We start from the raw sequence: 25,256 nt of genomic DNA, 5'->3' as shown, positions 1-25,256 counted from the left end.
ACAGGTTCCTGAGCTAAAAACACCTGTCCCCCCCATTCCGCATTATGGGCAGCTGTCCACTCAAAGCCAGTTGTGGCCTGAAGGAGTTTTCGCAAGTGTGCTGCTCTGCCTGCTAAGTTAGGGATAAACTTCCCAAGATAGTTTACCATTCCAAGCACCCGCTGAGGGCCTTTTTTGTCAGTTGGTGTTGGCATGGCTTTGATTGCCTTAACTTTTGACTCATCAGGCTGAACACCACTTGGAGATAACTTATCCCCAAGAAATGTCAGTTCCCTCAACCAAACTGACCCTTTTGCCTGTGTTTGGAGTTAGTAGCGTGCTCAGTCCTCTCTGTAGTTAAGTAATATATTTTTGTTGGGTGCTCTTTCGTCCAAGGTTAGTAGTTTCAGATGAGAAAAAGAGAACAAATCGGCCCGAGCCGCTACACGTGGGCATTTTTAGGTCCTTTTTGGATATGTCCAAGTTCCAATAAAGACATTTTAATTACACGGAGTGCCTTGGTCAGAGAGATTTGTTCTCTTTTTCTCATCTGACCCTTTTGCCTATTGAGTTTAAGACCATGTTGCTGTACTTGTTGTAGCAACTGTTCAAGTCTCTGATTGTGCTCCTGTATTGTAGAGCCCCAAACCACCAAATCATCAACATAAACTCGGACCCCTTCCAAGCCCTCGATGATGCGCTCCATTGCCTTATGGAACAATTCTGGAGCTGAACTAATCCCAAAGGGTAGTCTCTGGAAGGAGTATCTCCCAAAAGGAGTATTGAATGTACAAAGTTTTGCACTTGGCTCATCCAGTTTCACTTGCCAGAACCCATGATGCATCCAGTTTAGAGAATTAATGCGCACCAGCCATTTCATTGGCTATTTCTTCACGTTTTGGAATTCGGAAATGTTCCCGTTTGATGCAGGCATTGAGGTCTTTTGGGTCCATGCATATACGCAGCTCACCATTCTTTTTTCTTACGCACACCATTGAATTGACCCAGTCAGTTGGCTCATTGGTTTTCTTTATCACCCCCATTCTTTCCAACTCCTTTTTGAGGCTGTCACGCAGGGGAACAGGAACCCGTCCTGGGGCATGAACCACAGGTTGTGCATTATCAGTGAGTGTAATTGAGTGAACAAATGGCAAGGTACAGAATCCAGTAAAGACATTGTCATATCGGCTAATAATCTCCTCAGAAATACTGCTTTGGTCTGTTAGAGCACACACACGCTTAACCAGGCCCAGGTCCTCACATGCTTTGTCTCCGAGCAATGAATCATGACCCTCTGGAACAATAATAAATGGGAGTGATTTGCATTTGTCTTTCACCTTGACAGTGAGTTTGCAGGTGCCATGTGTTTGAATGGCCTGTCCATTGTATGCTTTCAAAGCAATTTCAGTCTTTGCTACAGTGGGTCTCCAGCCCAAACTATCAAAGTCCACAATGTTAATCAAATTGGCTTTAGCACCCGTGTCCAGTTTTAAGAAAAGAGGAGCACCATTTACTTCCAAAGATGCCACCCAGTTATCACCTGTCACTGCATTAACTGTTGCTGTATTCAATTCAGTTGTCACTGTGCCAACAAAAAAATCAGAACAATCAGCTTCTTCCACAACATTAACACTGCGCCTCGCCGTCTTTCCTGTTGCAACACACATCCTTGCAAAATTACTTTTCCCATTGCATTTCAGACATATTTTGCCATAAGCTGGACACTTTCGAGCCTGATGATGTGTGCCACATCTACTGCAGTCAAAGAGCTTTTCGCTGTGCTCCGCTGAAAATTTGTTCTCGGGACACTCTCTTGTGTATTTATTAATCACATCGGCAGAGGTACTTTCCATATCCAAGGACGATTGAAAAGTATTTGTGCTGAATGTCTTCATGTGAAACTGGCCTAATTCGCTTGCCAGACCTATCCGAATTGCACCATCCAAAGTGAACTCAACCTCTCTCAACAAGCGCTCTCTGATTTTTTGTCCTTTATTCCAAAAACAATTTGATCCCTCATCATAGATGAAGACAGATCAGCAAAATTGCACGTTTGCGCTTTCAATTTTAAATCTGTTAGGAACACGTTGAACTTCTCCCCTTGCTGCTGCACACGGCTACGGAACACATAGCGTTCATAAGTCTCGTTCTTTTTTGGTGAACAGTGGGCATCAAACTGCCGCAACACCACATCAAAACTGTTCCTGTCATCCTCTGAAGCAAATATGAACATGTTGTACACATCGATGGCTTATGGACCCGCAATCCTAAGTAAAAGAGCAATCTTACGTTCATCTGCCTTGTCGTTTATGGTGACCCCTCTGGGGGTCACTGTCGTAATAATGTAAACTAACCTACAACACATCAGTACACTGCCCCCCCCCCAATTTTTTTTTAACACCAGACGTCACTACATAGCACATATACTTAATATACTAAATATCTTTTCCCCTACAAATATTGCATTTTCTGCCAGTTCAAGAAACGCTACCCAGTACATGGCACCCCCCTCCCCCCCCTCGAGTTTAAGGTTGGGGCAAAAAGACTTGCAGTATGCAGACAGTCCCTTCTCAGGAAAGCTGCTCCCCTTCTGTAAATGAGGACGTAGTTGAGGACATCCTCTCAAAATTCTCTAGGAGTGAGCGCGTTTCTCACACCAGTTTAAGCTGCTCCGACCGAGTCCCCACAATCCATTAGGAAAGGAAACACAATCCATCCACAAAGAGAAAAACCTCCATGCACTTCCCATTTCTAAATACAACAGAGTGATTAAACCTTACATGCAGCTATCTGAGGATATATAATATAATTACTCTGGGGAGGACTTGTGTATGAGTGAGTTCATCTATCCGTGTGTATTTATTTAGGGTGTGTGTGTGTGTCTGGTGGTGGGGGTGGTATGTATTGGAAAGGAAAACACGTGTGCATGAATTTTCCTGGGACTATGCTGGTCCTGCAGGGAGTAAACCTGTGTAATGAATTGAATCTGACATCTGCATCGTACCATGCCTCCTCAAAATAAACCTCATAAAACACACACACACACACACACACACACAAACACACATACAAAACCTGCAGGTGTCACCTTTGTCTGCCTTTGGAACAGGGGAGTGTTCAGTCAGCAGGGCGGTGCTCAAGTCTCACCTCTTCAGATAATAATGTTGAAAAGTTTTGATTTAAGAGAGCCAGGTTAAATGGAACCGATTTCTGCTCTAAGGAGTGTTGAAAGAAACAGAGAAGTGCTTATTCCCAAAAAGGGTTAGGGTTCAGAGACCCTCTTAATGATTTTTCCCTCATTAAGTTGGTTAAACAGGTGTCATAATTCATAAACACCACCATCCGATAGAGCCCAGATAGCCACCGGATGTGGGCCACTTCAGGCAATGATGCAGCACTGATGGCCTTCTTCTGGCCCTGACAAAATGGATGTGAGCCTGAAGCGGCCCACATGTATAATAGCAAATATGGCCAAATATGCCAAATCAAATGTGGGCCTTTTTTTGGCAACATGTAATGTGGATGTGACCCTGAAGTGGCCCGTGTGGTAAATGGTGAATATGGCCCAAATATCACAAAACAAACATGGGCCACCTTTGGCAAATATGAGGCACACATGGCATTGCTATGGCTTGGCTCTGGCAAACAGGAGCGGACCACCTAAGTGCCATCATTCCACGCGGTATGTGGGACGGATCAAAGTCTTGGGTATGGGATGGGTCCGGGCCACAGCAATTTTGCTATCTGGGAAACCAATTCCACTGATCAATAGTTTCCGAGGTAATCATTCATATGCCAACACTGTTTATATAATCCTGTTATTGTGAAGCAAAGTAATTCAGTAAATATGACGTTAACACATTCAATCATTTTTTGCTTTGTCTTATGATACTGAATAAAGCTCACACCCACCTCCAAAATCAGCACATAGTACATAGACTAAAGTGACATAGATGTACTGGTGTCTGCCTACTGTTATCAAAAATGTACCTTAGGGCAATGCTAAGCAATGCTGCTGTAACCTATAGTCAGTAATAATAATAATCCATCCATTATCCAAACCGCTTATCCTGCTCTCGGGGTCGCGGGGATGCTGGAGCCTATCCCAGCAGTCATCAGGCAGTAGGCATAATAATCATTAATATTAGTTTATTTCCAATCAATTTTTAATGACAAATTGCATTGTATTGTTTGAAGCGTTTGAAACAGCTGATATTTTGCTAGTTGCTACAGCACAATAGCCGACAACTTGGGCTGCTGTCTTTCTGTTCCTGTAAAACAGAGAAGCCATCTGTTTAATTACATCATATTCATTTAATAAGTAGGCATGTGTCAATTAGATGGTCATCCAAGCAAAAAAGAAAAACAAAAACATCGACCTCACTCTAAGAGTGATTGACCACTAATGTGAAACTGGCCTTGACGGACGTGATCACTATTAGTGGTTTCCACTGCATGACAAATCATAGAGTGGATGATGCCTATGAGCAAGGCTCAGCGTTTTCAGTTTTTACCGATTTTCAACGAAAAACAACCAGATTTTTTTTAAAAGGAGCAGATCGGTTTAAACGGATTTTCACCCGGGTTTTATGTTTCCACGGATCCAAAAGTTGTTCCTGTTCGTGTGAGGTTATGTAACAGTGTCCTCTTGTGGCGAAACTCGGCATGCTGGATGGCTTTGAAAAATAAAAACCGAAAATGCTGAGCCTCGCCTATGTGTAAGCACGACTATGCTGCGTTCAGCAGCATAATCCTTTTCCCGCCACTGGGCTTGAGAAAGTTCACCTTTCATCTGACTTGAGCACTGCCCTCGGATTTGGATCCCAATGCCATTCGCTGGCAGTTGTCAATGTTGTCTCTATTGTTCAGTGCATTCAGTTCCTGTCTTCCTCCCTGAACTCACAGGCCTTTTCTTACACTGTCCTGTTGACATGTTCTTTCATATTTCAGATGTTTTCTCTCTCCTAAAGAGCTGACATTTCTTTCAGCACATCCACTGATTTGTGACAAAAGTTCACCTCACTGCAACCTATGGTCAATTCAGAAGTTCCTCTATATATTTTTCAAAATATGCAAAATCAATTAACATCTATATCTCCACAAACCTTCATTCAAATGCTACCAAAACTGACACCAAGATTCTTTAGATACTAGATACCACATAGTAGTAGTAGTAATAATAGTAGTCTGCAGGGAAATTTAGTGTCTTCAATAATTTGTACTGTAAATACATTTTCTATTTCATCAGATTTTTGAAAAAATTTCACCAAAAACTTTAGCAACACACCCGAGAAAAGCAGGTTGCCATATGATTTTTTCGTTTTCAGAATTTTATCCCCAACAGTACGTGGCATGGTGGCGCAGGGGTTGGCGCGGTCACCTCGCAGCAGGAAGGTCCTGGGTTCGAGCCCCAGGGTAGTCCAACCTTGGTGGTTGGCCCGGGTCGTCCTCTGTGTGGAGTTTACATGTTCTTCCCACGTCTGAGTGGGTTTCCCCTGGGTGCTCCAGTTTCCTCCCACAGTCCAAAGACATGCAAGTCTGGTGAATTGGCCGTACTAAAATTGTCCGCGTGTGTGTGTCGGCCCTGTGATGGACTGGTGGCTTATCCAGGGTGTCTCCCCGGCTGCCACCCAACGACTGCTGGAATAGGCTCCAGCATCCCCACAACCCTAAGGATAAGCGGTCTGGATAATGAGTGAACGAATTAATGTTTTCTCTTTCTCTCTCTATTTTTTCCATCAGGTATCGTGTCACTCATCTCACTGGTGATCCTCTCATATGACCGCTACAGCACGCTGACCGTGTACAACAAGCGTAGTCCAGACTACCGGAAGCCCCTCCTGGCTGTGGGAGGCTCCTGGCTGTACTCATTGCTGTGGACGGTGCCTCCTCTTCTTGGTTGGAGCAGCTACGGCACAGAGGGCGCCGGAACGAGCTGCTCTGTGTCCTGGAAGGTTCGGACGCCCCAGTCACACGCCTACATCATCTGCCTCTTCATCTTCTGCCTGGGTCTACCCATCATGGTTATGGTCTACTGCTATAGCCGGCTGCTCTGGGCCGTCAAACAGGTCAGTCACATGACGATCTGAATTTTCTGTGACTTTACAGAGCGCATATCACGCTTTCTGGGTTTTCCCACAGCTGGGAGGTGCATGTAAAACATCTGCAGATTTACCAAGCCCAAAGTCCACACCAAAGGGAGTTATTTTCTCCGACAGAAAACCCTGCCGGAAACGCCCCATTTGTAGTCCGGTGTTTTCTTCCGTTACTTATCTACGTCACAATGTAACACACTCTCATAATCCCTGCCTAGCGGCTAGTTTGGGACGCCCTCAACACTGGCAAGGAGGTGCTCACACGGACTGAGTGCTAAACCCTCAGCAGGCTTCTGGAAGTTGGCCAATTAGAAGAAAGCAGTGGGCTTTTAGGGAGGGGGGCTTTAAAGAGACAGCTAAAGGGACAGTATAAGATAAATGAGGATTTTTTTTGTAACTGTGAATCATGCAAAGCTATTCTAGTGGAGCCCCAGAATAAAAATATAAAGCTGAAATGAGCATTATATGGCTGCTTTAAAACTATGAGGCTGTAAAAGGAAACAACTAAGATTTTATTGCTCTCTGTGTTGTACAGATAACACTCTAGTAACAGCCATAATAATCTACTGTGTCTCTGAAATGTCCCCGAAATTGCGAAATATACAAGTATAAAAAGTAGATTTCCCCCCCCCCTTTTTAAAAGCACTCCACCTAGTTCAGCTTCTCTCAAGCACATGTAGCCAAATCAATATGCCACACACACACTGTTTTCTGATACTCATGTCATCAGACACATTAATTTCCATACAGTCAATCAGATCAAATCCTCAAAATATGAAGCCCCAGCTACCCTTACCTGTCACTCAAAGGTCAGCTCATGAATATTAATGACAACTAGACTGTTCTCTCGTAGATCTTGAGACAATTAAGAATAGTTATAAAGGTATAGAAAAATATTAGTCACAATATTGTTGACGAGTGTTTTACGATGCCATCCTAAAGGTTTTTAGAAATTAAAAGTTCAATCCGATCACTGACTTCAGCCCAAATTGAAAAGTGCGGTGTAATTTGACTCGAATTCCAACCTTTATCCTTCAGCAAAGCGAATAACAATATTAAATCAAGGCAAGAAATAAAATTCAAATAGAAACGAAGTGGATGCACAGCATATTACCTGACAACCAACAACAATAGAAAACACTCAGCTTCTGCCCAGCTCCTGTGTTTTGTAGAAATCTGGGCAGGAGAGAGGTTGAGCAGATGCACATGTTAAGAGATAACACAAAAGCCAAACATCAGATCTCTGCTTTATGAAACTCATAAAAATGCCAAATCAAATGAAATTCAAGACAGAGCATCGGTGCATGATGGGATTTTGTTTTAAGCCTTCTCCCTGTTTATCCTGACGAAGCAAAATCCCCTTGATTCTCACCGGCTCTTCATCCTGGAAAGTAGATTGGGTCAGCAGAGCAGAGCATTATCTATTATATGTTTTCGAAAAGATCAGCCGCCCTGACAAAGCTTATAATACGCATCTAGATCACACAAGGCCAGCAAACTAACAAAACAAAACAAAAAACCACCTTATAACCAGCATGTTATGGTGGACTGAACTCCAATCTTCCATCAACAAGTTAATTTGTTCAATTTAGTTAATTTGTTAAAGTTAATTTGTCAAGTTAATTTGTACAGTAAAGGCTAAAAACAAATTTTTTTCCAGGCTTATTTCGGTCCATAGGTGGCCTTTACGTGTGACTGTCAAATCTGCAATCTGAATCCCTTATTAGTCGTGTCAGTACTGGTGAGCTACCCATTGCAGACTTCACCTTTCATGACATGCACTTTTGGCTATGATACAATAACTACTTGGTGCACAGGTCTGTACACTGATTGTGCTGTCCTCGATATACATATGTGCTGTATATAACTTGACATTCAGATAAACGCCTTCCGAACATCAAGACTCTGAAGACAGTTGGCCCCTTGTCTACAGGTTTATTGACGTTGCAAGGAAGGGTGAAACCAAAACATACAAAAAGCATAATCAACACTATGCTTGCTTCCAACACGTACAGATACACACAATGCAACTACACCAACCCAGCCTTTAACATGAATTAAATCCCCTTGTTCTTTACCGTTACAGCTTGTATTCATTGTATATTCAACTCCAAATGCAATACATGACATCATATTTTAACATGTAATCACTTATCTGTTCATTAATTTGTTTTTAATCACTCTTACATGAACCTCCAATGGCCTAGGAACAGTGTAGCCATTAGCAATATTAACTCCGCAGATTTCCAGCATCCAACTTCACAGAATGTGACACTGCCCCAAAACTAATGATCTGTGATCGAAGACAACGATCAAACAATCGATACATAACCACGATGGCATAAGATGTATGCAGATGTTGTTGGATTAGCTCAGATACAAAAAACAACAGCTCTCCATCATGCTCACTTACTTCCTGATTACTTCCTGTTACGGACATCCCGCGATTCTTAAAGTGACCACAGCAAAATACAGAAATACAAAGAATTACTTTAGAAAGCGGAAACAAGACTTCTATCATATTAACTATGTTGTGAGCATCCGGGTGGCGTGGCGGTCTATTCCGGCGTCCATCAACACGGAGATCGCCGGTTTGAATCGCCGGTCCAAATCCCTGTGTTACCTCTGGCTTAGTCAGGCGCCCCTACACACAAAATTGGCCATGTCTGCAAGTGGGAAGCCGGATGTGGGCATGTGTCCTGGTCGCTGTACTAGCGCCTCTTTTGGGGCGTCTGTTTGGGGGGGGGGGCTGGGGGGAATAGCATGATTCTCCCACGCACTACATCCTCCTGGTGAAACTCCTCACTGTCAGGTGAAAAGAAGCAGCTGGCGACTCTACATGTATGTATCTAGGTTTAACTTGCAACCGTTTCTCACCATTTACGCACATCATTGTACGAATGACGAACGAGGTGGCTACGCGTGTTCGTGGTGTTGCCCGTGTACTTAACTTTCACAGGACAGTTCTTGCATATCGCGTAGCCTTTATCAATTTTGTTTGTCCCATCGGTATTGGAAAAGCCGAAGTGGGCCCAGACTTTCGACTTGAATGATGACAGTGCCTCTGATTTGTTTTCTCCCGCTGTCTGCCATTTTCCCCCTGTGAGTTTCTTCTTCACCACAAGTTTACCCTCATTCATTTGATAAACGCCACCACGAGCAGTTTCGAAGTAGTGACTCTGGTAAGTCAAATTGGTGGGGCAATCTGTTTAGACACCTGCCTATTTTAATAAGATAAGATATTTGGCGCCAGTGTATCGATAACATATCGCAAGAGGAAGTAATACAATATATTCCCGTATCGATATTTTGTCCCACCCCTAGGGTTAGCACTGTAGTGTCACAGCAAGAAGGTTTTGGGTTCGAACCCCAAGCCGTCCCAGGTCCTTTCTGTGTTGAGTTTGCAAGTTCTCCCCGTGTCTGCGTGGTTTCCTCCGAGTGCTCCAATTTCCTCCCACCATCAAAAAGACATGTACTATATTAGAGTTAATACTCCTGTCTTTGCCCCTGACCAAGGCAATGGAAAGAAGAACTGGAGTTGGTCCCCGGGCGCTGCAGATGCCGACTGCTCTCACACAATAGGATGGGTTAAATGCAGAGAACAAATTTAATTGTAAACTACAATGACAAAATAAAGTGGTTTTCTTCTTCTACTAATGAGCATGCAGGCTGTTACGCCAACCACACTATAATGCAACACCTTCACCCTGACAGGAAAGGGCAAATTTTAAGTTAGCTACTTTAAAGGTCCCTTTGTTACAATGGAAATGAGTCATTGTGGTCCACGTTGCTCAGATTGGGAGCCACACACCCTCAGGCACAAAGCAACCTGTGCCCAAGGACACAATGGTCACATCAACTGGCATCTGTTACCGTGGTTGACGGCTGGTAGAAGCGAAAACCTGCATATGTTACGCCCCGGAAAAAGGGGCTGCCGGAATTCGCTACACATACAGGTGATTCTCACAGACACACGGTTGGAGACCATTGATGATGACTAATGACTATTGCAAACTGTCCTCTTCTCTCATGTCTTTTCTCTCTCTCTCTGAATGGTCTCTGCTCCTTTCTCTTTTTCTGTGTGTGAATGGTGTCATGTGAGTCTCCCTTGTGTGCATGTGCAGTCGGTCCTCGTCCCAGGTCTCCATGGTAACGGTGGTCGCCACCTGGATGCTGCTTGGCATTCCCCTAATCACATTTTCTTTTTATATATCTTATAAATCCATATAATTTTTGTTATCCTAGGTTGTTTTTTTTTTTTACATGGCAAGGCTGGCCGCGTGGCTCGGGTCCTGGGCTGTGCCGGTGGCGCCTGGACACTGCTTGGCATCGTGCGCATCATATTCTTCATATATTTTATAAGTCCGTTACAATTCTGTTATCCTCTTTCAATGTGCCCTGAAGAAGGCCCAAGCCGCTACGCGTGGGCATTTTTAGGTCCTTTTTGGATATGTCCAAGTTTCAATAAAGACATTTTTAATTACAGGGAGTGCCTTGGTCAGAGAGATTTGTTCTCTTTTTCTCATCTGAAACTACTATCCTTGGACCAAAGAGCACCCAACAAATATATTACTTAACTACAGAGAGGACTGAGCACGCCACTGACTCCAAACATATCCTCTTTCAATGTTGTATTCTGTAAATTGTGTAAACACAACACCCATTGCACGCTGTCCATGTTGGGAGAGAGATCCCTCTGCTGTTGCTCTCCCTGAGGTTTCTTCCTATTTTTTCCTCCCTGTTAAAGGGTTTTTTTAGGGAGTTGATCCTTATCTGACACGAGGGTCTAAGGACAGTATATTGTGTTGCTGTAAAGCCCTTTGAGGCAAATTTGTAATTTGTGATATTGGGCTATACAAGTAAATTGACTTGACCATTGTTATAGTCTGTGGAAAAGCTCCACTCTCATTGTACCACATCTACCTTCTTCTCAAAACATGTCTCAAAATTCATTATTTCCCTCAGTGTTTGAGTCTTTGTAATTTGACTCTTAGTATATACATGTGTGGCAGTGTATGCATAATTTATACCTGGATTTTATTTATTTGACTTACTACAAGGGGCGCTAGATAACTTCTTTTTGCTTCAGCATATCATCATTACATTATTATTGGTCGCATAGTATGATGGCTATGGGAGAATGACACAATTGCCGTTCAGATCTAGAAGACTTGGACCAGGCCTCGCCAACACGGTGCCCGCGGGCAACAGGTAGCCGTCGGGGAGCCTATGAGGCGCCCTCAGTGGATGTTCTAAAAATAGCCAGTGATTGCCACAGAGCACTAAATCACACATTGTAAATTAAAAAAAAAAATTTTTTTAAGCGTTTTCATGTTTTAATACTTGTTTAAGTGCAGAACAGAACAACTTTTAAGGTTTTCTATAACATTTGAGGTTTAATTTAATAACATAATAATTTAAAAAAAAAAAACATTGCCGGGTCAAAATTTAGCCGCCGCCGCACCGACTCCTCTTTGCATTCAAACAGTGGATAGCCCGCCTATAGTTAGCCAAACACTGACACGATGATTGAGTAATTCTACTAGTGTAGTCTAATAATAGTGATTGATAAATTATGTTGGAGAAGAAGAAAAAGAAGATGTACCACTTTCAGGAGAAATGGGAGGAAGAGTTCTTCTTTACTAAAGTAAATGAAAGAAGTGTGTGTCTGATTTGTGGGGCAGCTGTAGCTTTAGCTAAGAGACACAATGAGAGACATTTTTCTGCATGCCACAAGACTTTTAACACCAGCTCCCCACCAGGCAGCACACTGAGAACAGAAAAGGCTCGTGAGCTCAAAGCAACTTTGGGCAAACAGCAGTCCTTTTTCACAAAGCCCTTAATACAGTCAAAAGCTGCAACCAAAGTGTCATTTAGGGCTGCACATTACCTAGCTAAAAACAAAAAGCAATTTTTGGATGGCGAGGTTGTGAAAGGGGTAATGTCCGTAGTAGCAAACACCTTGTTCAAAGATCAGAAAAACGGCAAAGATATCATCACTGCTCTCTCGGATGTCCAGCTGATTGCAAACACTATTGCCAGAAGAGACAACGACTCCAAGAGGATAAATTCTAAGTCTCATCACCAGCCAGTCAGACTAGCTTCGTCTAGTCAGAAAGGCACAAACTGAGGAAGCCTCTTGGATGAGAGGCGAAACGTCTTCACGGATATATACCAAGTCCAGTTGCACTTGATTCAACTCCTTTGGATATTGCCAGAAGAGTGTCTGCAATGTCCACGAACTTAACTGAACAGCTTAACCGTGACCTGAGTACATCCAAGGGGTTCGGTATCCAGTGTGAGGAGTCTGTGGACAATAGCAGCACGGCGCAGCTGATGGTGTTCGTTAGAATGGTGTTCAGTGATTTCACCGTAAAAGAAGAACTACTGACATTACTGCCCCTGAAGACAACAACAAAGGCTGCTGACATCTACGAAGCCATGAAGCGGTATTTCACCGAAAAAAATGTCCCGTTGGAAAAGTTGGTGTCGGTGACGACAGACGGGGCCCCCGCGATGACCGGCCGTCATTTGGGTTTCATTGCGCGCTGCAGACGTGATCCTGATTTTCCACGTTTTTTGAATTACCACTGCATCATCCATCAGCAGGTAATATGTGCCAAAGTGATGGGTTTTGACCACGCCATGACTCCGGTTGTGAAGATTGTGAACAGCATCCACTCCAAAGCCACACAACACAGGGCTTTCAAAATGCTTTTGGAGGAACTGCCAGCTGAATACGGTGACCTCTAGCTGCACACGGAGATTCGATGGCTCAAGCAGGGGTAGAGTTTTACAGCGTTTTTTGTCACTTCTGTGTGAAATAAGAGAGTTCATGGAGTCCACAGGGGAGGACACTACTTTGCTTGAGGACACTGAGTGGATGCTTGACCTTGCCTTTCTAACAGACATCACAGGGAAACTGAATCATCTGAACTGGGAATTACAAGGCAAAGGTGAGAACGTCTCTGACACTGTGAACGTCTTCAGAGCCAAGTTGAAAATTTTCTCTGTGCATTTGCAAAGTAAGAAATTCCTGCACTTTCTCTCTGTGCAATCAGTACTCAATGACAATGCTCCTTCATCTGGGGCCTTGGAGAGGGCTGCAAAAAAGTACTCTCAACTTATATCTAGGCTTGGGCAAGAGTTTGAAGAAAGATTTCATGACTTTGATAAGCTGGAGCCATGTGTGTCATTTATTTAAAATCCTTTCATGCGGGCTGACATGACATGCATTTCTGAGCAACTAGGTGAAGCATTTAACTTGAATGCTGGTGAAGTAGAAATGGAAATTCTCACGTTGCAAAACGACATTCATCTCAAAGCCCACCAGGGGTCCCCACACTTTTGGTGTCTTGTGGACTCAGAAAAATACAAAGGTGTGCACACAGCAGCCTTAAAAGTTGCCTGTCTTTTTGGTTCCACCTATCTTTGTGAATCTGAATTTTATTAAGAACAAACAGAAATTGCTTAACTGATATACTCCTTGAAGATTCAATCAGAGCTGCTGTGTCAAGTTATACCCCTTACTACAGTGCACTGGTGGACTCAATGCAATGTCAGGCTTCCCACTAATATTGGAACAATTTGCGTAAAACAGCATGCATAAAACAGATTTTTAAAATGTTTAACTGAATTTAAAACTGATTCTTTATAATATTTTTCTTATGCGTTATGTGACTGCAAATGAGAAGCAATTGTCCAAGGATATTGGAATTGGAATTTGAACAGCTTTAACTTGTATATATGTTACATGTTAAAAGGGCAAATTTATTGTTGTGCCTATGAGATTACCAGAAAAACTGATTCCTCGTATTTTCTGTTGTGTGACAGCTATTGAGGTGCAATTGTTCAAGGATATTGTAATTTAAACAGCTTTAACTTGTATATATGTTGTGTGTGTAATACTAAAAAGGGCAAATGTATTGTTGTCCCTATAGGAGATTACCAGAAAATCAAAATTATTTCAAATGCAGAAAAGCATATTGGATTTTTTATTGAGCTTAGATTTAATGTGAACTTTGAAATTATTGAGCAAAAAAGTTGGTAATGCTGACATTATTGATATGTTGAGTGAGATTGTTGAGATTATTATTAATAATTACATTTTCATGTTTAAATGTCTGTCTATTCACTGATTAGTGTTAATAAAAACACAAATAATCTTAAATAGTCATACATTTAAAGGAAAATTAAGACATATATTTTATTCAAGAAAATCATTTCGAGTGAGTAGCCCTCTATATAATTTCCCACCCTTCGGGTAGCCCTCAGTCCCAAAAAGGTTGGAGACCCCTGATCTAGTCTATGAACATAGCTCCTCTTCTTCCATAATAGTCTTTTGAGCCGTTACCAGAAAGTGCCTCGACTGTCTTTGCAACAGTGATGTAAAAGACGTTGCTGGTGAAACGTTAACTGGTGCCTCTTTAATCTTTATCAACCAGGACGAGGAAAGCCACAGTGAGATTAGAAACCTAACTTTTAGGTGTGTCGGCCAGCAGGAACCGTCAAATACGGTAAAACGCAACCATGCCAAAAAACATGCAACAGGTAGCACTATAGAGAACAGACAAACGGTGACGAGGAGCTGCTTAGCCTAAACTCTGCAGCGATCTGCCGGAGCGGCCGAGTCGTAGAAATTCAGCGTGTTTTATTGAGTCGATCCCGTTTCGGTCATTGTGTTGTGTCCATCTTGGCTGACTGGTGTGTTTCTATTCCCAGCTTGTACCCGCCTGTACAGCACGTCGGTTAACCCCCGTAAATTAACTTGGCATTTTTAATAAGCACAAGGGCGAGAGGGCAGATGGATCGGGACGGCAGGAGTCCTCCCGTGTTACAGACTAGTCGGGTCTACGGGGTTAAGTGTTAAGCACGCCATGCTGGTCCTAACCTGGAGTGTGTAGAAAAGATGAAAACCGGGGGAAGAAACAGGGAGGAGAAGAAGGACTGATTTCCAAGACCAGAGAAGTAGCCGGGAGGCGGGCTAGCTTACCGGGCTAGCAGGCTAGCAGTTAGCAGGTCCGCCCGACAAGGCCTCGGCAGCGGATTCCGTCTCGGTATTTCAGTTCAGTGTAGGTTGATGGATCCTCAGGAATAAAAGACAGGTGGTTTCCTTGAGCCTTGAGCTAGAACGACGTGGCCCTGTAGTGCCCTGCACAACGTTTTCAATGTGGCGTATCCGGAGGCGTATTACGCGAACCGCCGCCATTCACTAAGTCCCGGGGAATGCGCAGGCGCCGCACAGTGACGTCATCTCACAACACTGCTTAACCACGCCTCCAATCATTTCTCAGCGAAAACCAGTGCAGGTTATGTAAGAAAAGGAAGAAGGGGAAAAGGAAAATCTAGCCCCCATATCACTTCTGACACCAGGGAACTTCTGGTAAATTTGTAATTTGCGATGTTGGGCTATACAAATAAAATCCACTTGACTTGAGGAACGGATGGACCGAAACTCACTCTGCAGATGAGGGAAGACGCCCTCGGGCTTCCTATGAACCTCTGCCACGGGGGACGAAACCCCAGCGCGAGAGAGAAGGTAGATGTGCGCTGGCGGGAGGAGAGGAAGAAAAAATGAAGCGGCGCATTGAGGGAACTGGGCGGGTATTGGACAAAGAGATGCAGCTGGACGAGGTGCGGTAATGGAAGAGAGATCAGAAGAGAGGGAAGTGAAGGCAAACTCAGACAGAATGAGATTCCAGGGAGCAGAATTAGGTTTGTCCCCTGAGGAACCCCGGATATTGCAGTTTCCTTCTTCTTTTGAACCGTCTCTCTCTCTCTCTCTCTCTCTCTCTCTCTCTCTCTCTCTCTCTCTCTCTCTCTCTCTCTCTCTCTCTCTGTCTCTCTCTGCCTCTCTGCCTCTCTCTCTCTCTCTCTCTCTGTCTCTCTCTGTCTCTCTCTGTCTGTCTGTCTGTCTCTCTCTCTCTCTCTCTCTCTCTCTCTCTCTGTCTCTCTCTGTCTCTGTCTCTCTCTGTCTGTCTCTCTCTGTCTCTGTCTCTGTCTCTCTCTGTCTCTCTCTCTCTCTCTCTCTCTCTCTCTCTCTCTCTGTCTCTCTCTCTCTCTCTCTCTCTCTCTCTCTCTCTCTCTCTCTGTCTCTCTCTCTCTCTCTCTCTCTCTCTCTCTCTCTCTCTCTCTCTGTCTCTCTCTCTCTCTCTCTCTCTCTCTCTCTCTCTCTCTCTCTCTCTCTCTCTCTCTCTCTCTCTCTCTCTCTCTCTCTCTCTCTCTGTCATCACACTGGGAAATAGTAATTGTATTTCTCGGGTATGCCTGACAGAAAAACTGTCTTACAGTTGAATTGGCATAAATCACAATGCATCTTGGGAGCAAAAACAGCGTTTGAGTATACAGTGCTGCAGATGTGCATTGGAAAAGAGGAAACTAAACCTGAAAAATGGAGGGATTGCTACCAGCTCGAAAAAGTAGAAACCGGAAGTAACCACGCAGAGTAAGACTCTATACAGACTGAGGAGGGAAGTCATCCACATGGCTATGAGCTGATGTGTTTTGATCCCAAAAAAAACTTTCTTTAGAGCAAAAACATGGCTCCAAACAACTTCTTGTAATAAATCATGTACGGGTCGGCGCATAGACGTGTAATAATGGACATAATGACTTTTTAATCTTAAACTTGGCCTGTGTTGTTCCCGCCTCTCATATTTACAAGTTAGCAAAGCAAAATCTATTCTAATCTAACAGCTTTGTATTTCACACAGAGGCCAATGGAGCTGTTGTAATGAGGACATGTAGTCGTTAGGGCAAAGCACAATTCTATCCATATTCTATGCATAAAACTGTCTCATTAAAACAAGTTGTACATTTTGAGCGCTTTTCCTTGCTCTCTCACAGAATCCGACTTTTATCTCCATGTACATTACATCCATCCATCCATTATCCAAACCGCTTATCCTGCTCTCAGGGTCGCGGGGATGCTGGAGCCTAACCCAGCAGTCACTGGGCGGCAGGCGGGGAGACACCCTGGACAGGCCGCCTGGACAGGCTGCAAGGCCATCACAGGGCCCATGCACTAGGAATGCACTAGGAATGCACTAGGAATTTTACTTGTTGTTGGTGCGATCTCTCTCTCTCTCTTTCTCCCTCTCTCTCTCACACGCACGCACACACAATACAAACCTACACAGCGGTTGTGTGAGTGTGGTGAACAGAACGATGCAGGATCATCGTCTTGAGTGTGTAATTGGAAGTAGGTGTCGTATTGACTGGCTGCAGATTTTCAGCTGAGCGGCTCGTGTTGCACATTCTTTACTCCACATCCTGACCGCCGCTTCACACGGACACTGGAGTCAGATAGATGCGTCAGCGCTGGTGTAACAGAGCTAACGTTAGCTCCTCTGAATCACCTTCTTAACTGACCACCCAGAAAAGGAGGCCGACCCATCAGAAACGCTTCAAAACGTTTATCAAGGGGGCGTCCGGGTCTATTCCGTTGCTTACCAACACCGGGATCGCCGGTTCGAATCCCCGCGTTACCTCCGGCTTGGTCGGGCGTCCCCGCAGACACCGTTGGCCGTGTCTGCGGGTGGGAAGCCGGATGTGGGTATGTGTCCTGGTCGCTGCACTAGCGCCTCCTTTGGTGGGTCGGGGAGCCTGTTTTTTTTTGGGGGGGGGTAGCGTGATTCTCCCACGCGCTACGTCCCCCTGGCGAAACTCCTCACAGTCAGGTGAAAAGAAGCGGCTGGCGACTCCACATGTATCGGAGGAGGCATGTGGTAGTCTGCAGCCCTCTCCGGAATCAACAGAGGGGGTGGAGCAGCGACCGGGACGGCTCGGGAAATAGGGTAATTGGCCAAGTACAACTGGGGAGGGGAGAAAAATCACATTTTGGCAATTTTCTTACCAGTGAGGAATTTAATACAACATTTTTTTTCAAAAAAAAAGTGAGATCTCTTAACATCTTACAACAGCACACATTTTTAGGTGCACTCACATAAACATGTTCAACGGAGCCGCCCACCCCACACCGACACAGACGGTACAACCAGACTCGAGACCAGATGTTGGTTTGTGAGTGACCTAGAAGGCATGTTCACGAGGTGCCTCACATCTGCAAACATATTCCTTCACCAGTTCTCTGCTCAGAGAGGAACATTCTGGATCTGAGCCATGTGTGTTTCGCCAGCTTTTATGGTTTAGTTATGCCACAGACCACAAACCACAGCTCTCCAATCATAGCTCTGTGCTGACTCTGGCCTCACCTTCCTCCTCCACAGGTGGGGAAGATCCGCAAGACAGCGGCCCGGCGGAGAGAGTACCACATACTCTTCATGGTTCTGACGACGGTGGTCTGCTACCTGCTGTGCTGGATGCCCTACGGCGTGGTGGCCATGATGGCAACGTTCGGCCCGCCGGACATCATCAGCCCCGTGGCGAGTGTGGTGCCTTCCCTACTGGCCAAGAGCAGCACCGTCATCAACCCTCTCATTTACATATTCATGAACAAACAGGTGAGCGAGGCGTGTGCGCGCGTGTGCGTGCGTGTGTCACTATGGAGTCTGAGTCAGTCTTTCAAGAACAAGCCCTGTGTGTTCCTTGTACAACATTTTTATTTACATGGTAGAAAAAAATTAACAACAGCTGAATTTGTACAAATGACCTACGTATTTAAATATTCATTCAAGTGTAATAAAAAGGGCAGTTTAGCGACAACAACAACAAGAGAACCCCCTCAAAAAAAGAAAGGAAACCCCCCCTAAGGCTGTTGGGAGGGGAACAAGATCCTCGCTCTTATTGTGGCCAATCGAGACCCTCCTCTTCCTCGCTTCTAGAGGAAGGAGCATCAAAGCGTTCGACGGCGATGCAGGAAGTTCAAATCAAAAGCTGAACGCGGATTCGGAGGCCGTGAGCGAGGAGCAGGGGAAGTGCCTTTCTTTCTTCCTTTTTTTTTTTAGGCCTCCAAAGTTGAAGAGGACGAAAAGGGTCGAGAGAACGAGGCTGAGAGAAGAGCAGCGAAGAAGACCAGCAACCTCCAGTGATGTTGCTCCCATCTCAGCCGTGGACGACCGACCCAACAGACGAAGCTCGTGTCAGCTTCCTGTACAACCCCCCCTCCCAATGAACACTGACTATTAAATTACCGTTTCTAAAAAGGCATTTCAAACCTGATCAACCGGCGAGCGCACGTAATTAAAGAAATCAAATTTGGCACAACATTAAGATTCCACTGCAGCTTCCAGAAGGCGTCGTACTTCATTAAGTGCTCCCGGGGAACTGCCTCGTAGCTGGACGTTGTCACTGGAGTCTGCACAGCACCAGCCGGGAAAAAACACAAATCTCTTTTAGCAGTGTCCAGTTTCTCTGAATACCCCCCACCAACCCCTCCAACCCCCCCCCCCCTGTATACTTACAGTACCGCACAGCACAGACATGGACAGTTTAAGACTTCATAGCCCTGATCCAGTTTTGCATGCTCTGTGCACCGGGAAATAGTAAAAGTTATCAGAAACGTCTGAGCAATGTCTTCAGAGTATTTGCACCTTCAGTGTGTTACAATCACAAGCAAACAAACAAAAAATATATATATAAATTTATCTCAAGAAAGAAAGAAAAACAACACCAAGACAGAAACCTGCATGGTCCAAATGAACACGTTATCCCCTAAAACTCCCTCCCCGCTCCCTTCTTCGAGTTTAAAGGAACAGTACGTAATTTCTGACCTCTATCCCTATTATATATTCACTGCTCATGTGGTACACTGGTGGGTTTACTTTTCACATAACCCCAGTGTGTGTCGGCCCTGTGACGGGCCTGGCGGCCTGTCCAGGGTGTCTCCTCCCCTGCCGCCCAATGGCTGCTGGGATAGGCCCCAGCATCCCCGCGACCCCCGAGAGCAGGATAAGCGGTTCGGATAATGGATGGATGGATCCATCCATTTCTTCATGCTGGACACACATCTCTAGCTCACCATCTACACAACAATGTAATCAAGGAGGACAAATCCACGATCCTCATTCAGGGTAAAAAAAAAAAACCCAAAAAAACTCCACGGTTCAGCGAAAGCTAGCACGATGCTATAGGAGGCTATCGTAGTGAATTTGAATGCCAATTTCAAAAGATTACCGGGTCTAAAAAGCCAGTGTGAAGAAAAGGATGGATGGCTGTGAAAATGAAACCCACCTATATGTACCACATGAGCAGTCAGTATAAAATAGAGACTTAAAAAAATGTGAACTACTCCTTTAAAGCGAGAGCTTCAGTACAGTATATTACACAGAGAGCTCTCTCGCTCTGCCCCATGCAGGCACCTGCCGGTGGCTTTTACAGGTATCCACCCCGGTCAGAGAAGGCGACTTAAAACCAAAACATCATCCAATATTGCAGCTCTGCCTGTTAACCCGCTTCTTCATCTACTGCTTAGGCAGGGCAGTCTTCGTCACCGTGCACCTCAGTATTATAATATCAAAAGCTATCCAACACTTTTTTTAAAACATCATATATCCAACCACACACAATGGGCACAGTAATATCCTAGAAATACTATACACCGTGAAATAGAAATCTCCTTTATCGACAGTATTTCCCCGACTGCGAGGCGGCAGTGCACGCCGCGGCTGACCCGTGTGTCACCTGAACACATATCAACCGTGTTAGGAAGGACTCGGGAGTAAAATTACCACATAAACTGAGCAAATACACGGCGAACCGCCGAAGGTGAAGAGGCGAAACTGTGAACTCGTGGTGCCGCTGAACTCACGCACGTCACCAGTAGCAAGACTCGTGGAGAACGCAGCGCATCCCCCTGCTGTACTTCAACCCGCGGGCAGGGGAGTCGGCGTGAAAACTATCAAAAAACTATTAAAACAGCAGACCGACGCCGTGGGCGTTAAGATTCCCCTCCCGCCATAAAATGGCCCCGGCCTGTGAGCCGCGGGAGGTCTTCACCACAAGCCGGTACTGGAGGGTTTAGGGCGGGGGTGTCAAACTCCAGGCCTCGAGGGCCGCAGTGTCTGCAGGTATTCGTTGCAACCGTGCGCCACACCACCTGATTAAACCAGTTCCTTCCCCTCCTTGATCCAGGAGGCGAGCTAATTAGTTAAATCAGGTGGTGTAGTGCACGGTTGCAACGAATACCTGCAGACGCTGCGGCCCTCGAGGCCTGGAGTTTGACACCCCTGGTTTAGGGTATAGGACCCCGGCGGCTGTAAGAAACGATGGGTTTGCAAGCTGCATGCCGTGCTGCACGGGCCGCCGTTACACGTGCCCGGAGAGATAATCCGGGATCGAGCGCTTGCGTGCACGGGGCATGCCTCGGCGGTGAACTCGGCGGCTGTTCGAGACCAGAACACAGGGGGGCGGTGAAATTACATTCAAGTGAGCCAACCTTCGGAGGGGGGACCGGTGAATGCACACGGCGTGGGGACGGGAGCGGAGGGTCTATTCTGTGGGCGACCGGCATCGCTTCACAAATTCACTCTGCTCATCGGCTCACTCGGCAATCCAACTCCATGACACCGCAGCCTCCACAACAGCAAACGCAGCGGTGTACCCGCGCCGCGTGACCGCGAACAGTCCAAAAGGCAAGCCGAGGGGAACCCTGGTTTGATCGACCACTAGGCACTGGGGTACCGCTGCTCTGAGCACCTGTGCAGATTTCAGATCAATTTTAACCCCGCTTTAATGTAATCGTCTAGCCCTCAGCAAAAGGAAATATTCACGACGGGGAAGACGGCCAGTCCAGCCCCCCCCCCCCCCCGGATTTGCATCTAAAAAAACAACAAAAGAGGCTTCTTGGCATCCCATCAGAAGTCACCCTTAAAAGTGCTTCGGAGGAGTGACAACCTCGATACGGAGCTTCGGCATCAGCAGTGGTCCGAAATGTAAAACCGGCGCCCGACCACAGGCTACCCGAGAAGTGTCCGTCAGCTCCTGCTGCCCATCCATGAAAGGTACGTCCATGAAGACGGGCAACACCCGAACCGGGAGTCTGCTCAAAAGGCCACTTCCTGTCCTGGCGGAAACGGCAAAAGTATGACTTGAGTGAACGCATATACATTGTGTATTTCCACAGGTGTGTGTGTGTGTGTGTGTGTGTGTGTGTGTGTGTGTGACATTCAGTGCAGACTACTGCCAGCTTTGTCAGATGGTCACAACCGTTCACTACAACGAAGAGCAGCTTATCAAGGTATTTTACCCCCTTTTAAGTCACATGACGCTTATTTCAGGATATCTCCAGGACATTTCTGTTACTCTACTGGGGTAATTAAACAGTCGTGTTTGTTTCAACGAAGCGCACTCGTTTCACAATAATAGGACTTGTTTCAAGACATTTAATCTAAAAAAATAAAATAAAATCACCTTAAATCAAGTTTCTTGTTTTAAAAATTTCTGTCCCTTTAGTGGAAATTCCTTACGACAAGTCTTATTATAATAATAATGAAGCAAACAACATTTGCCAGTGGAGAAAGAAATGTGCACATGCGATACGATAAAATACCTTGATAAATTGGTCTCTTTTTTGAAGCGTTAAACCTATTAAAAAAAAAAAAAGCTAAAATCCATCATTATAAACAGTGGAACTTCGTCCAGGTAGAAGACCACCCAACGGTCTGTAGAAGACCACCCAACGGTCTGTAGAAGACCACCCAACCACCCAACGACCTGGATAAACACGGTTTACGACATTTCAACACACTCGTCAAAGACTCTGCTCTCTATCTAAACACATTGAACTATTGCTACTCGTCAGCTCCCCGCTAACGTGGCTCAGCGTACGCAGAAGGAAAGTCCCCTAAGGGCTCGTCAGGACGGACGGACCTGTCAGACCCCTCCCGGCCGGGCTCTACTCTAGTTTAAAAAGGCCCAAATTTAGACGAGGCCTACCGGATCGCTCCATATTGATTCTGCCTTCGAGGGACAGCGGCTCGTGTTCTGAAAAGGTCCGACTTGAAACCTGTTTGTTTCCGCCTCCGTGTCCCCCTGCGGCTTATTGCACCGCTCCCTCAGTCAACCGAGAGGGTTGGTGTGTGTGTGCGTGTGTGTGTGTGTGTGTGTGTGTGTGTGTGTGTGTGTGTGTGTTCGGGCTCAGCAGGGTACAAATCTGTCTCTCAGATGTCACAGTTGACGGTGCTGAAACCAGGGAGAGTGACCCTCCCCTTCCTCTTGAGGTCGCTCTCGGGCCCAGTGTTGATTCGCTGCACCAGGCTCTTCTCGTACAGGAGCGGGTGGTAGGCGCCCAGCGTGCAGGCGGCATCGTAGTACCGCTCGTGGTAGTGGCACAGGTCCGTCTGCCTCACAGAGGGGATGTACTCATACACGTGCACCTGCTCGCACAGCGCCATCATCAGGAGGATGCCTGCAACAGCGACACAAATGCACACGTTATGTTTCCATCTACACGCTGCAGTGATTTGAAGTGGATTTCCAAAAAGAAAATGCGAACCAAGGTGTGTTTCCATCAACCACTGTTGTGTGTATTGTGAAGGTGCAACATTATGACGTCATCAAAAGAGCATCAGCCAAGCGCAATGGCGAGATGGCACACAGAACGACTTGCTGTCCTAACAACCCTTTACCAGTCGTACATCGCTACGACATGCAGCCCTGCGGCGATGCTGAGAGCACGTGATGGCGGTGGCGGTGGCTTTATGTGATGCTTCACATCAGCATTTATTCCAAAAAATCTACTTCCAGCAACCTTTATCACGCTTTCTCTTCATCAATATTCCAATATTTCCACCTCAGCTAATCTTCTTTTTTTGGGGGGGGGGATATTTAGGACCCCCCCCACACACACACACAATTTCTGGCATTTTGATTCAGGTTTTCGTATGTGTAAATTCAAAGGTTGAGGTCACCAGTAAGAGTCACCAAATCCCCTGCCTTGAAAATGTGGACAGAGGAAGTGAAGTTATATCACACTCTTCTTCATCACTCAGTGACGAAGGCAATAAAACCCCTTATAATATTATATCTCTCGTGAATCTGCCTGGTTGCGGCCAGCAGAAGGCAATGGTAGGTGTCCGGGTAGCGTAGCGGTCTATTCCGTTGCCCACCAACACGGGGATCGCCTGTTTGAATCCCCGTGTTATCTCCAGCTTGGTCGGGCGTCCCTACAGACAATTGGCCGTGTCTGCGGGTGGGAAGCCGGATGCGGGTATATGTGTCCTGGTCGCTGCACTAGCGCCTCCTCTGGTCGGTCGGGGCACCTATTCAGGGGGAGGGGTAACTGGGGGGGGGGATAGCATGATCCTCCCACGCGCTACGTCCCCCTGGTGAAACTCCTCACTGTCAGGGGAAAAGAAGCGGCTGGCGACTCCACATGTATTGGAGGAGGCATGTGGTCGTCTGCAACCCGTCCACGGATCGGCGCAGGGGGTGGAGCAGCAACCGGGACGGCTCGGAAGAGTGGGGTAATTGGCCAAGTACAATTGGGGAGAAGAAGGGGGAAAAGTCCCCCCTCCCTCCAAAAAAAAGAAGATAATTGTAGTGGGCAGTTTCAGGATGTGAACAGAGCTGGGCAATATTTAGATATATCATCAATATCATTGTGGTTCTGTTAATATGGCGATATAACTTAAATGTTGTCATTCTCTGGTCTTATAGGCTGCATTACAGTAAAGTGAGACCGTTTTCTGAACTTATTCCACTGTTTTAGTGAAATGAAGGTCTACCTGCTTGTCATTAGGACTGCAACTAACAGTTATTTTCATCATCGAATAATCTGTTGATTATTTGTATGATTAATCAACTAATTATTTAGTCTGTAAAGTCAAAAATACTGATGAATGCCCATCTCAAGTTTCCAAAGTGGCGTCTTAAAACCGTTTACTTGGTCTGACCAGCAGCCAAAAAAACCTCAAGTATTCATTTCATAATGATATCAATCTGAGGAAGGCAAGCTAATCTTAGCATTTATGAAACCGAAACCTACAAATGTCTGATATTTTTACTTGACGAATGACTGAAATGGGACTGAAACGGGAAATACTATATCTGGGTTGGGGATGGGTTGTTGCCTCAAGCGAAGGAGTTCAAGTATCTCGGGGTCTTGTTCACGAGTGAGGGTAGGATGGAGCGGGAGACTGACAGGCGGATTGGTGCAGCATCAGCAGTAATGCGGATGTTGTACCGGACTATTGTGGTGAAGAGGGAGCTGAGCCGGAAGGCCAAGCTCTCAATTTACCAGTCAATCTTCGTTCCAACCCTCACCTATGGTCATGAGCTTTGGGT

At 45.6% G+C, this 25,256-nt stretch overlaps 1 protein-coding gene across 1 annotated transcript in view; it reads left to right on the top strand.

Moving 5' to 3' along the window:
- Positions 1 to 25,256, top strand: part of tmtops2b (teleost multiple tissue opsin 2b) — a 46,436-nt gene that overhangs the window by 18,223 nt on the left and 2,957 nt on the right. The window contains exons 2-3 of the mRNA XM_056289872.1: positions 5,722 to 6,047; positions 18,302 to 18,535. Of these exons, the coding sequence (XP_056145847.1) occupies positions 5,722 to 6,047; positions 18,302 to 18,535 (560 nt within the window). The remainder of the gene's footprint in view (positions 1 to 5,721; positions 6,048 to 18,301; positions 18,536 to 25,256) is intronic.

The sequence above is a fragment of the Lampris incognitus genome, chromosome 11, assembly GCF_029633865.1.
Source record: "Lampris incognitus isolate fLamInc1 chromosome 11, fLamInc1.hap2, whole genome shotgun sequence".
NCBI lineage: Eukaryota > Metazoa > Chordata > Actinopteri > Lampriformes > Lampridae > Lampris > Lampris incognitus.
The sequence above is the reverse complement of the archived record's forward strand: the minus strand, read 5'-3'. Positions and strand labels throughout refer to the sequence as shown.